At 48.4% G+C, this 13,852-nt stretch overlaps 1 protein-coding gene across 2 annotated transcripts in view; it reads right to left on the reverse strand.

The window, feature by feature from the left end:
- The window catches only part of CFAP161 (cilia and flagella associated protein 161), a 122,009-nt gene that overhangs the window by 85,997 nt on the left and 22,160 nt on the right, over positions 1 to 13,852 (reverse strand). For both annotated transcript variants that reach the window (XM_086958950.1, XM_086958949.1), the window contains one exon: positions 7,441 to 7,540. In XM_086958950.1, coding sequence (XP_086815076.1) covers positions 7,441 to 7,530 — 90 coding nt within the window. In that variant the 5' untranslated portion in view covers positions 7,531 to 7,540. The remainder of the gene's footprint in view (positions 1 to 7,440; positions 7,541 to 13,852) is intronic.

A 13,852-nucleotide genomic window follows, 5' to 3' on the forward strand; every position in this document is an offset into this window, starting at 1 on the left:
ACCCCACTTATATTATGCGGGGATTTTAATCCCCGCATAATATTATAGATTTGGGTGGTAGGGAATTTTATAGATTTGGGTGGTAGGGAATTACGACCAGGCATACACAGTTACAAAGGTAGGAAGCCTTAAGTTGTTAAGGCATTACATCACTTACTGACAGATCATGGTTTGATCGACATATGGGCAACACTGTAGGAGTCGGAGCCGGGATATATGTTCTACTCCCATCCACATAAAAAATGAGTGAGACTTGATTACTTCTTTGTGTCACCAGTATTGCTTACCGAAGCTAAGATACAAGTCTTTCCTAGGATCACCTCCGACCATGGGCCATTAGTGTTGGATATTCTTGCACTAGGTAGCCATACGGTTCCAAGAGATTTTACGTTTGATAGAAAGCTCCTACTGGACACTATGTTCATCGCCCATGTGAAAGGTTGGATCAAGGACTTTTTTAGAAGAACAACTATTCTACCTCTTGTGGATTTCTCTGGGATGCCCTAAAGGCTGGTTTTAGGGGGTAAATCTTGAGCTATGGATTGTACAAACAGAGGCAAGCAAAACTAGCAATTCCGGATCTATATCTCAAAGTAGCTGAAGAAAATTTTGTCCAGGGGATCTTGGCAGATGGAGACATCATAGAACTGCAAACCAATGTTGCAAGATGTAGAGCCACGGTTAACTTACACTGGAGCAAGGATAATGCTATTAAATACCAGTTATATAAGGAGGACTGCTATGAATACAGGGAGGCCACATGCACTGTCTAACACAAAGACTCAGTTCAAAAGAAGCTTTGCAAAGAATTGATGGTATGAAAAACTCACAGGGTAATTTGGTACATAATCCCCGGGAGATCTTAAAAATCTTTCATAATTTCTATGAAGAGTTATACTCAGAAGAGAAGGTAGGGGGATAGACTTTGGAGATAGGGCTACAGAATCTAGTATATGAACAGTTGGGGCAGAAGGAGGTAGGGCTCTTAGATAGACCAATCACTGTAGAGGAATCAGAAGAGGCTATAGACTGTATGACTAGATGCAAGGCAGAGTGCCCAATAGGCTACCCTCGGAAATCTATAAGACTTTCTTTCAGGACCTACAATTGGATGTGCTGACTGCATTTCTAGCAGCACAAAGTGGGTCAGCTCCGGGATCCTGGGATCAGGAAAATATAGTTGTATTTAGAAAGAAAGTTAAACAACCAGATCTCCTGGGGTCTTTTCGACCAATATCCCTAGTCAATTGCGATGGGAAAATATATGCCAAAACTTTTGCAAATCGGCTGGCCAAAGCCATTGCCCCGCTAGTTTCTCAAAGACAACATGGATTCATACATAACAGGGGGACAGTGGTGTGGCTCACTGGTTAGAGGTGGCAGACCTGGAAGCAGAGAACAGCCCAGGACCAGGGTTCAATTCCTGACGCGGCAGGGTCGTGGATCAGGGTCAGCGGACTTGATAATTCTCGCCTCGGTGCCTACTCTAACCAGGGATCACACTCTGCAACTCTGGGCATAGCTTGCCTCATCTCTACAATGGCCTCCCACATTCGCCGGGGATGCCTGGTTTCACCTTGGAGATACCCAGTAGGGACCATCTCACAGTGATAGCCAGGACGGGTTCCCCAGCGGTCTACAGCGCCGCGACGCCTCAGGGCAGCAGTGCGCTTTACAAGACACTTACATTACATATCAGTATGGTGTGACCCTACTTGACATTGCAAAGGTTAATGGTAGGGATTTCGGGTTGCTTCTTTTAGATGCCGGAAAAAAGGCCTTTGATCGTGTTGCGTGGGATTTCTATTGGGGGTTTTACTGTGGATGGGGTTTGGCCCTGGGTTCATTAAAGGTATTTGGGTTCGGTATCGATCTCCTGTGGCCAAGATATGTACGTTGGGGCTTGAATCAGATCTCGCGAGCAGTTACAGCAACTGTGGTCAATGTGTGCCAGATTCTTATGGGCCCCGGGGAAACCACGTAGAGCGATACTTTTTATGACTCTCCCTAGGGAGAAAGGGATTTCACACTTTATTATAATGCCTGTATATTACAGAACATGTGAATACTCTTAACAGGAGAAGAAGTGGGCAACACTGCGGAGGCCCCATCTATATATCAGATGGTCCTGGGGACTGAAGTTAAGAATTGTTTGTTTAAAATGCTGGAAGGCAGCTACTACAAAAAAAAGTTTTAAGATTCTTGTTACGGCCTTTAAGGTATGGAAGGTAGTACAGAAAAGCCTCCAGATTGAAGGGGTCTTATTTTATACTCCCACTTTGGCTATAACAATATTTCCGGTGATTTTTGGGACTCAGATGGTGGATAACTGGAGATTAAAAGGCATTATGCAAATTGTGATTTATATGATGAAAGCGCTCTGTGCTCCTCCTTCCCAATATTGGCGGATAAGTTTCACTTGCCTAAGAATTAATTTTTAAAGTTTTTACAAATTTGTGATTTCTTGGGCAAACGGCAAATCATGAGCAAACTGCATAAATTGGTGGCAGCTATGAGGCGCCATGGTAAGTTAGGGGCACTGTATAATCTGTTGTTAGAGACTAGGAGGGGTGATCTTGATAGGCATAACCTCAAACGGGAAAATCGATCAGGAGAGTTGAGGGTGTCTGAGGAGCAATTGATCAACGCAGCAGGGAAAATATTAATTTCGGCCAATTTAAAAGCACAGTGCTTTAAGACAGTGTTCAATCTGTACCATACCCCAGCAAAGATGTTGAAGTGGAGTGGAGTCAATGACGGGAAATGCTTTTGCTGTGGAGCAGATACTGCTGATATCATACAAATTTTTTATTCATGTGAAAAACTGATACATCTTGTTAGACATAGTAAAGGGTTTCTGTCTGTAATAACAGGGGCTGGGATAAATATTTCTACCTCCGTGATGCCTTTAGGAATTGGGGAAGACTAGCGGCAAGGACTACCTGGGTATAAATGTCGATATTTAATTTTTATAGCCACGGTGGTGGCTCCACTGTGTATATCATCTATGTGGTTACAGCAAGAAGCACCATCCTTTGAGATGTGGAGGGCTAGGTTTTATAGTATGTTCAATCTGGAGTATATCCTCTACTCTGTCAAAGGGGTGAGAAGGCGTAAACTTTGTAAATATATTTAGGGGCCCATGATTGACCATATGAAAGATTAAAATCAATTTAAATGAATTATGAATTATGATATATTTTTTTAATTCCCCTCTATTTATTCCATGATCTGATGTGACACAAGATGTTTATCTGTTTATTCATGTTACTGTGGATTGCATAAAAAAAATAATCAGTTCACACCAAACCTCAATGCGGTCAATGTCTACACTGGACTACATTCTGGTGCCGCAACATCAGCTGGGTAGAATTCAGGAACACATCATTTCTGCCTAGAGGCATATCTAACCACTCGCCCATAGTCTCATCCATACAGACAGATACACCAGGTATGAGGGTAACTACAGACTAGACTTGTAGAAGCTGACTGACTGTAACCAAGTAGAGGATTACTGAGAACACTGACCTCTACTTCAAAGAGAAGGAAGGAATGGCAAGCTCAGACTTTGGCTTGTGGAAGGCTTACAAAATGGTGATAAGTGGTCAATTGATTGCACATGTGACAGGGAAAAAGAGAGAGAGAGACACGGAAAGTAGGGTCTTGGGGACCAAGCTACTGTACTGGGAATAGGAGTATACAGCCTCCCTCATAGGGTCTGGTGCAAAAGACTGAAGGCACTAAAGAAGAGTACAGGACCCATATGCAGCTAGAAATGAGGGCCCAATACAGAGAGGTGCAGGTTAGGCTCTATGAGGTGGGCAATAAGGCAGAGAAACTCTTGGCCTGGTTGGCGTAAAGGGAAGAGGGGCAACAATAGGTACAAAAGATAAATGCAGAGACCAATGAGAAGGCTAAGACCCCCGCTGAGATTGTGCATGCCTTCGCCAAGTATTTGGAGGCCCTATTTAGGACGCAGACTGAGGATGGAGCGGGAGACCTGAGGGGATTCAGAAATGACATCCAGCCTGCAGGCTTGGGAATGAGGCACTCCTTTCTCTTGAAATGGAGATTGTAGAGACGGAAATCTTGGCAACATTGACCCAGTTAAATGGCGATAAAACCCCAGGCCATGTGGGGATTTTGTATAGTGGACCTACTCCTTAAAATGTTTTACTGAGCCTGAAAGGATGGTATGCTCCAGCGGGATCAACATCAATTGATGATTTTCTTGATCCATAAGACGGGGAAAGCACCAGAGGTCTGCGCCTCCTATAGGCTAGTATCGCTGTTGAATGTGGAGACGAAGATACCAGCAAAAGTGGTGGCAAATTGTCTGATGCAGGTGATAGACTCACTAGTGACCCCATATCAATCGGGCTTTATGCCCTACTAGCAGCCCGCCCCAGCGTTGCCTGGGGCAGAAAGGGGCTGGGGGCAGTACACCTGCTCCTGCCCGACCCCCTCCCGTCCCGCCCCGACCCCCTCCCGTCCTGACTCCCTCCCGCCCCCACTCCTCCCGCCTGCCCCTCTGTGCACACCCGCTCCCCTCCCGTCCCGACTTCCTCCGGTCCCGACTTCCTCCCGCTCCATCTCCCTCCCGCCCGGACTCCCTCCCGCCCTGACTCCCTCCCGCCCTGATTTCAATGTTTGTTTACATTACCTGAGCTGCCGCTCCGCTCCTCTTCGCCATGACGCGCCAAGGTGCAAGTTCTCTCTCAATGTTTACATTACCTGAGTTACCGCTCCGCTCCTCTTCGCCATGACGCGCCCACGCTCCTCAGCTCCATGTCCGCCGCGATTTCAATGTTTACATTATGCTCCTCAGCTCCATGTCCGCCGCTCCAACATGTCGTCATCACGGCCAGCGCTAGGTCCCGGCCGGCACTACTTTCAGGGGACTACTTTGTTTACAAATTTAATTTTTTTAATTTACTTTTTTAATTTTATTTATATAGCCTATGTCCATCTACACACCCTGACATTTTCATAGATGTATCGGGTGTGTAGATTGGCGCTGTGGTTCCCGAGTTTACCTTGCCAAAAGGTGCAAGTTTTCTCTTTATAATAGTAGTATAGATAGGGCGATGAGGTACAACCTTCCCAGGCTTGCTGAGTGTCTAGCTTGCAGGGACCGCATATTTGAACTAACTATCCTGGTGGCCCTAGATGCTGAAAAAGAATTAGATTCAACAGATTGGCTGTACACGATGGCTATTCTCCGTAAGATGGGTTTTGATCAAACAGTTTTGTACTGGATGAGGTTGTTGTACAAAGACCCAATAGTTACAGTCAGGGTCAACGGGGTGTTCTCTGCAGAATTTGTGCTGAGCAGGAGCACCCATCGGGGTTGCCCACCTTCTCCCCTAGTTTTCAAGGTAGGGGGTTGAGCCACTGACTATGCGGATATACAGGGATGCGCTGATTCCTGGCCTACGATGAGACCTTGAATAATAGAATGCCATTTCATTATATGCTGACGATGTCCTGTTATACCTGGCAGACCCAAAGCATTCCATCCTGAGAGGACTGCAGACCCTCGAAGTATTTGGGTCATATGCAGGGATCCGTATCAATTGGCGCAAGTCAGTGGCATTGCAGCTATCCAATGGCGATCTAGGTCGGGACAGGGGCTACTCCCCTGCACCCCAAATGGGAGTCCTGAGGCTTCACCTATGTGGGGATTGTCATAACAGAGGATCGGGACCTATTCTTCCAACGCAACCTGATTGGAATCCTGTAGGAATATAGAAACGATGCAAGAAATGGAGGATACTTCCAATTTCACTTCTAAGAAGGGAACTCTTTATAAAATGATCTATTTGCTGACATTTTTATACTGCAAAACACTCCATTTAAAGTCCTGGTAGGTTTTTCCACTCAGTGCATGAGATGCGCTACTATGGGACTTGGGGACACCTAGGATTGCCTTGGTAATCCTGACGAGACAACACTCAAAGGGGGGAATCATACTCCCAAGTCTATGACGGGTTTTCGGTTAATTCAACTGAAGGCATACTGTACTAGACAGGGCATACTATACTAGATAAAAGGCGTTCTCCATCACATACTATACTAGAACCAGGGTGCTGTGCATGTGAAGGATTGACAACAATCTCTGCCCTAGGGATTCTCGAAAGAGGGGTACCCTGCTACATACAATTTTGGATTTCCTGAGAGCCCAATAGTACTGGGGTAAAGTGGGTACCTGAATTTTGGCAGTGATTACTTGTGATGCTTACCTAGCAACTGGTGACCCTAGGTATCTCGAGAGAACAGTCTCTTGATCATTACCTACTCCTCTTCTGCAATGTGGGCCTAATGGTTGCACAACAAGATTTGATTAAATATCAAGGTAGAGGAATGCTGCCAACCATACAGGAATGGGTGGGGAAAATTACAGATTGGTACATGAGGACGTGCACACAAGTTTGAAACAATATGGGGTCCAAGGAGAAAAGCTGAAGTTATGGCATCCTAAAGAGATATATAAGGGTAGGGGGACTTGACCAAGGAAGGGATAGAGGTGTCATTGGGCTTATGGCAAGGAGCTGTATATATGTATTATGTCAACCTATGCAAAGATAGGCCGTTGCACTACAACTTTTTACAGGTGAATTGGAAAAATGGTGAAGATAGCCCTGACACCATGCAATTTATTTGTCATTTATTTAAAGCTCTATGGACACCTTCAAACACGGTCACCAGGGTACCCACTGTCATGTAGCCAGCGGGAACTATCCAAGTCACAGGTGGCCCAGCCACTGGCCCTGTTCAGCAAGTCTCTCCAGTGGCCCTGCTTGAAGGCACCCATGCCTTCCACGGCTTCCTTCTCTTGAGTTCTCTAATTGGCTGACTGACAATGATGGTCAGTGATCACCCTAGGTCTTGCAAGGACTGTAGATGTGCATAGATATTTCCTTCCCATGTTCTATATATGGTGCTGTCCATTTATATATCTGTTAATGTGCACAGTACTCTTATGGTGCTGGTGGTTACTACGGCTGGTTTGCGGCAGTGGTGTGTGCCTGCCTGTTACACTACTGATTGTGTGTGTAGTCTTCAATTGACCTTTAAAGTAACTTTATATTGATATTAGGCTCACAGTGTGCACGCTGATAGACCCAGTACTTTTGAGCAGAGCTTCCGCACAGTAAGTCAAAAACAAAAACAATTAATGCAGTTTGTTTAACCCGAACTTTAAAAAAAAACTATGTAAAGGCCATCATAACCTATAGGTAACCTGGTCCTCCTCAAATTGCAGCCACACTACAGTTCCAACATCTTGTATTCCAGTTACAGCAATGGTAATCTTCTACAGATGAAGAGTGTTAAAAGTACACAATGCCTTGTACACATCCCATTGTTTTGCTGTGATGCTTAAATGTGCTCCATCATTCCGACTAAGTATTGCTGTTTCAAAACTCTACTTCGACGTACCTCTTCCCATGACATGTCTTCATTCCAGTTTCCCACTTTGACCGTCCGCTGATAGGTCCCAATGCTCAGGTTTGGCTCACAGTGCTGCATGCTTGAAATTCTGTGGATTAGAAGCAGATGTTAAATTTATGGGTATTGCAAACAGTAGATAGGAGCGCTGTGGGTGCAGCAATGCTTAGGTTTGACTGACAACTAAAGTATTGTTTTTCCTTAGCTAGACAGTTTTTGGACAAGTCCCCAATGATTAGTAGCCCCAGATCTGTGGATACCTCTTCTCAGTGCTGGACTCTCAGGCAGCTTCTGCACAGAGTTGCGGACTAACAAGAGAGCTATGTCTCTGGACCTCTTTTGTGAGCTGTTGAACACCAGGCAGTCATTCTGTGGGCAATATTTGGAAGCTAAGGACAGAATATGTGTCCTTTGACATTTTATCATGGCCAATGGATCTTTCTTCCACACTGTGAAGTTTCAGGCAGACATGAGTTGGGAACCTGCCCCCTGAGCTGCGGTCTGTAGGCAGCCATGGCCCGGGTATTGGTCCTAGGAAATAATGTAACAAGGGTTCTCCCACAAATGATTTTAGGTCTAGAGGAGGGAGAAAATAGAAAAACAATAATGAAAAAACCTCTAAACTGACCTATGTACTTTTGAATAGATTAAATCTATAAATTCCAAAGGATGCAACACATATAATGAGTTTTAAACAAATATATTGTTTTTCATGTCATTTATTATTCTTTTTTTATCATTTAGTATCTTTTTTTGAATGTCAAAATAGAAAAAAAATTGCATTTTCATAGCATTTTTTTAAAATACATTATAACACTGCATAGCTAGGAGAATTAATTAAATACAGGTATAAATTTTGCATGAACCCCAGATATGATCAAACAGTGCAAATTATCTCTTCTACATTCATTCCACAACTATCTCACCTAGACAACCGCTCAAACATACTCAAATACAACAACAAAAAGAGGCAGTACAGCTGAGAAACTGAGCGTATCCACAGGTGGTTACATCCACAATTATGTATCTTGATGTTGTTAAGGTTATGTACAGTTTTTTTCCTTTTATTTCTTTTTCTCTTCCAAGATGTGGATCTCTGGTATATGGTGCCAGGTCTCAGGTGTGTAGGGCCTACGTACGTTTCGGTGAACCACTGTGACTTATATCTCCTTCATCAGGGCCAACATAAACAAGGACATACATATAGGAATATAAAACTGGGGGTTCTTCACATATGACTAAAGATGTCGCCATGTCTATCAGAAACAAAATTCAGAAAACACAGTCTCACTCTCCAGACTCTAAAATTAGTATGGTAATTTTCTCTAGTAATTTGAAACTACACGAGATTTGTAGTAGGATGATGTCTCCCTTGAATCCACCGGGTCTGATATGCCTGATGTGAAATTTTAGCAATAACTCCGATTTTCTTTACTTGTCGGAGTGCAAGCGCATGTTGCAGGCCACCTCCTATGTTCACAGAGTGTACCTTCGTCGAGTTGTGACAGGCTCAAAATGTGCAGAGGCCCGGCGCTCCAAGTGTCCGGGTATTGGTCCTCTCAGTAATCATGGAGATCTTTGCACTAGGATGTGGAGTATCAGGGGGCGTGGCTTGAGCGCCGATGGCGGAGGTCACCTAACGTCCCGGCTCCGCGGCCGAGCTCTCATTAATCCTGCTGTTGGGAGGTCCTTGAGACGCCTGCACCCCGGGAAGAATCCCCAGGTGACCCGGACACCCCCTCCTGCGAATAGAGACCCGGGGCGGCCTCGGGACCGGGGAAAAAAAGCGAAGAGAGGGGTTTACGAGGCGGAGCCCAAGATGGCGCCCGCTCCTTTTTCGCCACCTCGGGGCTGAAGACGGCCGGAGGCCCAGGGGAAACGGACGCCCCGACACCCCCAAAGAACCAAGCGATCCTTTCCCCGCTGGGGCAGCACCCTGCGGCCTGGCCTCTGACCGCCGCCACCCGATGGCCGAACCGAGAGGACCCGACCAGCGGAGTGGGGGAGGAGCGGAGAGACCTGCTCGCCACCGGGCGGAGGCTGCTACGGCGGCCCGCGACACTGGCCCTGACACCCGGTTTGGAGGTGCGCGAGCTGCACTACAGAGGAGGGGGGGGACGCTGAAGAACGCCCTTGCGGCCCCCCACCACGAAGAGACTGAAGCGACTGGCACTATGACGCGAGTATGAGGAGCGTCCATTGGGGGGGACTGTGATCGCAACGGAGGATCCTGACCCGTGACCATCCACTGGGGCAGAGGAGCTGTGAGGGGAAAGGGCGAGCCGGATCAGTCACTGCTGAGAGGTGCCTAGCGGGGCGGCCCGTTGTTCCAGCGCTGACCCCAGACTTGCGGAGGGAGGGGTCGCCGCTGAGCTCTGTGGAGCGGCCCCATCATCACACAGCTGCGGAGCCTCTCGAAGAGGCCGAGTGACGAGGAGACGACCTGGGGCGCTGTGGAAGCTCGACGGTCCCGGGTCTTTCGCCACATTCATCCGGGGCCTTTCGGCCCTTACTGCTGAAGCTGAGAGCACACGTCTGACCGGAGGTTTGAGGACGTGCGGAGCTCCTGCCCACCGGCTTTGATCCTGGACTGGCCTACTGCCGGACGATCACCCTGACCACCGCCTGGGGACCTGCTAGCCTCAGGGGGCTCCTGGGGGCCGCAGGAGAACGGGCTGCTGAGCGGCGACGTTTCTGGAGGCTGCGCCACATCGGAGCCGGCCCCCGGCTTGCTTGGCCCCGCTCCTGCTGTGACCCTACTGCAGACCCTGAACACCATGGGAAAGCCGAGAGGGCCTAAGGGAGGCGCCCAGCCCGCATCTGACGCGGAACCGCCGGACAACGAAGAGCGCCTACACGTGGATGGACCAGGGAGCCCACAAATTCAGGAACAACTTGATAGAATTCTGCTGGCGATCACTGAGACTAGATCAGCCCTCCGAGAGGACATTGCTCAAGTTGCGACGGGCTTGGGACTGCTCCGAGCGGATCATGGCAAGCTCTCCGACAGAGTGAAGGAGGTTGAGGGGTCGATGCGACATCTAGAACCAGCGCAAAAAGCTTTGGACGCAACGGTGAAGGACGCTCTAACCCGCATAGAAGCACTGGAGAAACGGGCGGAGGACGCGGAGGGGCGCAATAGGAGGAATAACATTCGGATAGTTGGCCTTCCGGAAAAAAGATGAAGATGGGGACATGGTGACGTTCCTGGAAAATTGGCTGCGGACGACGGTGGCACCGGAGGGGTTGTCCCCTTTCTACACATTGGAACGTGCACACAGAGTGCCGGCCAAACCGCCACTGCTAGGCCGACCGCCCCGCCCGGTGGTGGCGCGGCTGCTCCATTTTCGCGACAGGGACTTCCTATTGCAGATGGCCAGACTGAAGGGTCCTTATATGGTGGACTACAGCCGCGTGAATATTTTCCCGGACTATACCTACGAGACGCAGAGACGTCGGTCCTCCTTCCTAGCCGTCAAGCGGGAACTACGAGCCGAGGGCATCCAGTACTCCCTGTTGTTCCCGGCGCGCCTCCGCATCATCGTGGACGACTCCACCAAGTTCTTTGACACCCCGGACGATGTGTGTAGTTGGCTTTAACTATACAGAGCGGGCAAAGATGGCTTCGGAACCTCCTCTCAATCCACGAGGGAGGATATACTGCAGCGGAAACCTAAGAGGTTCAGACACCGCAGGGGCAGGACTACTCGCCCCTCCACAGTAGAGACTGCGGTGGAGAGGCGTGGTGCGCTGGAGATGGTCTCTTCCATATCTGGCCCTCGGGACGACCATGGAACTGCTCAATCGGAACCTGGAGAGAGTGGAGGCCACTCGGACACCGAGGGCTCTGAAACGGACAGTGTGAAGCTCCCGGAGATTACCCCTGGGACAGCCGAAGGTCTGCTTGATGAACAATGAAGCTTTTGGGTGAGCCAGTTCTGGTTGGGGAGTTACGGGAGGGGGCGGAATCGTGGGAAAGATGGGACTCATCAAGGGGAATTGTTTGTGCACTGACTTTAGGGGGGGTCGCAGGCAGTGCTTAATTTGTGCCGGTGCTTTCCGGTGCTTAGCACCGGCACTTTATTATCAGGGCCGGGTCTATCAGGGCCGGGTCTACACTCGACACCCATCTGCTGCACTTGGTGGTGACATAATGGATATTGCATTAATCAATGTGTTTAATTACGTTTACCTCGGAGCAGCCGCAGAGTGATGTTCTCATGACCAGCTCCAGGCCCGAGTGAAAAATCATTACATGTTTATTGATGGTGGCCTTTAAATCAAGTGTTGCCGCCAGTCCCCGTGTGGGCGTGCCGCGGGACACTGAGTCATTGCGCTGGATTTTGGTTCTTCCGGGGGCAGGGGCTGTGTGGCAGCAGGCAGCGTGCGCAGATTTATTTCAACTTGCCACGCCCCAGCATACCCGCATGCGCGCACCCCACCCCGAGTCATCCATTCAACAGTTATTTGCAGCTGCACCAGGCCCGCCTAACGGAACCGCTCATGTATAGCGAGGGTACCTGCTGAAGGCGCCACTGGTCAGAAATAAGCTAAGGTACGTGGAACAAACGTGGATGACTATTACAGGTCACAGGAGTACTTCAAGCTCCTTGAACTCGTCTGTCCTCTTCGACCTTTGGTTGGTGCTGCTGCATGAGAATTACACATTATACCCAGTGGAAAATGTACAGGATATAGTCAGCTCAGCATTAAACAGAAGGTGGAAATATTCCCAATGAGACTGACGGGTAACAAATAGATAACTGGAAAGCGGCGATATTTTGCTGTGTACAACGTTTACAAGGTAAATACATTAGTGTTGTTGAGGGATAGTGTTAAAGGATCTGGGGACTGACAAAACAGACGAACTTACTTGCGCATTCATAATACCCACCCACGCAGTCATAGATTCTTTGGTTCTACTTCTACGGCTGCGTGGGTGGCAGCTAATGCAGTGTTCGCCGTTTGGGCCCTGTGACGCAGCATGGGCTGGGTTTCTTGGGCCCTAATACAGACACTTAGGTCTGCCTTTGAAGTGGTGAGTAAAAAATGTAGATGTGGACGAGTCACTCTAAGCTCGAGCCAAGGTCGAGCCTGAAGCATGGCTCTGTCTCAACTCGAGGTCCGGTTGAAACCTCGAGCCGAGCTTTTTCATATGGCTTCTGCTTGCCCCAAACCAGGATGTGCCAACTTTGCAGCTGTGATTTTTGGGCAGAGCGTTTAATATCCTCATTGCCTATAAACAATGAATGCAACCTTGTGTAATGTTGTAACTGGTGCCCTCGAGTGATTGTGAGTAAACAAGCATGGCTCTGACCAGCAGCACAAGGGGGGGAGGGGGAACTTGGGGAAGTCTCGGGAGAGGCTGTTCCAGAGCCGAGGACCAGCAGTGCAGACCCCTTCGACCTCAGCTGCTCCCACTTTAGTTTCTGGTGACCCTCGGGAGCCTTGGGCAGAGTAGGGTTGGTGGTGATAGAGGGGTGTCTCAGGGCACGAGATTTCACAGATGCCTCAAGGCACTTAAATGTGAACATAAACTCTCCAAGGGAACTAAGGAATTCACAGCCATCCAGTGCTTTAAGTGGGTCTGGCTGCCCGCTGCTTTCCTCCCTTAACAAGACCTGACCTACAAAGCTCGGAATTTTCTGGAGGTTTGGTATTTGGGGTGGGGCAGCCCTAGGTGGAGGCCACTGCCACAGCACAGGCGAATGTAACTAGGTGAGGGAGGAGATGGGAAGGTCAGAAGCAGTGCAGTGTTCACAGTCTGACTACACAAATCACATGGCACAGAGTGCAGTGTTCACAGTCTGACTACACAAAACACATGGCGCAGTGTGCACAGTCTTGTTACAAGACAAACATAACAAAGAGTGCAGTGTTCACAGTCTGGTTACAGGACGAACATGGCACAAATACAGCAGGGTGCACAGGCTGGCTACACAAAGAACATGACACAGAGTGTAGTGTGCCCCCTGCTGTATTTGTATCATGTTCGTCCTATAGTCAGACTGTGAACACTGCACTCTTTGTTAAGTTTGTATTGTAACCAGGCTGTTCAAACTGGCTACAGGACAAACATGAGAAAATGCAGCAAAGTGTGAACACTGCACTCAGTGCCATGTTTGTTGTGTAGCCAAACTGTGTACACTGCTGTTTTTGTAACACGTTCGTTCTGTGGCCAGTGTCACGTTCGCCCTGTAGCCAGTGTGCACAGTCTGGCTACACAAACAACATGATACCAAGAGGGCAGATCTCACAGTCTGGGTGTCTGACTGAATCAAACACGATTCAAGTAGGGCACGCACACTACAAGCATCGTGCAGATAGTGTAGAGAGACTGTGCTGGATGAACAAATCAAATGATGTAAATAGTGCAGTATGTATAGTCTGCCTAGGCCCAGCA

Source organism: Lissotriton vulgaris, chromosome 2_1 (genome assembly GCF_964263255.1).
Source record: "Lissotriton vulgaris chromosome 2_1, aLisVul1.2, whole genome shotgun sequence".
Taxonomy (NCBI): Eukaryota; Metazoa; Chordata; class Amphibia; order Caudata; family Salamandridae; genus Lissotriton; species Lissotriton vulgaris.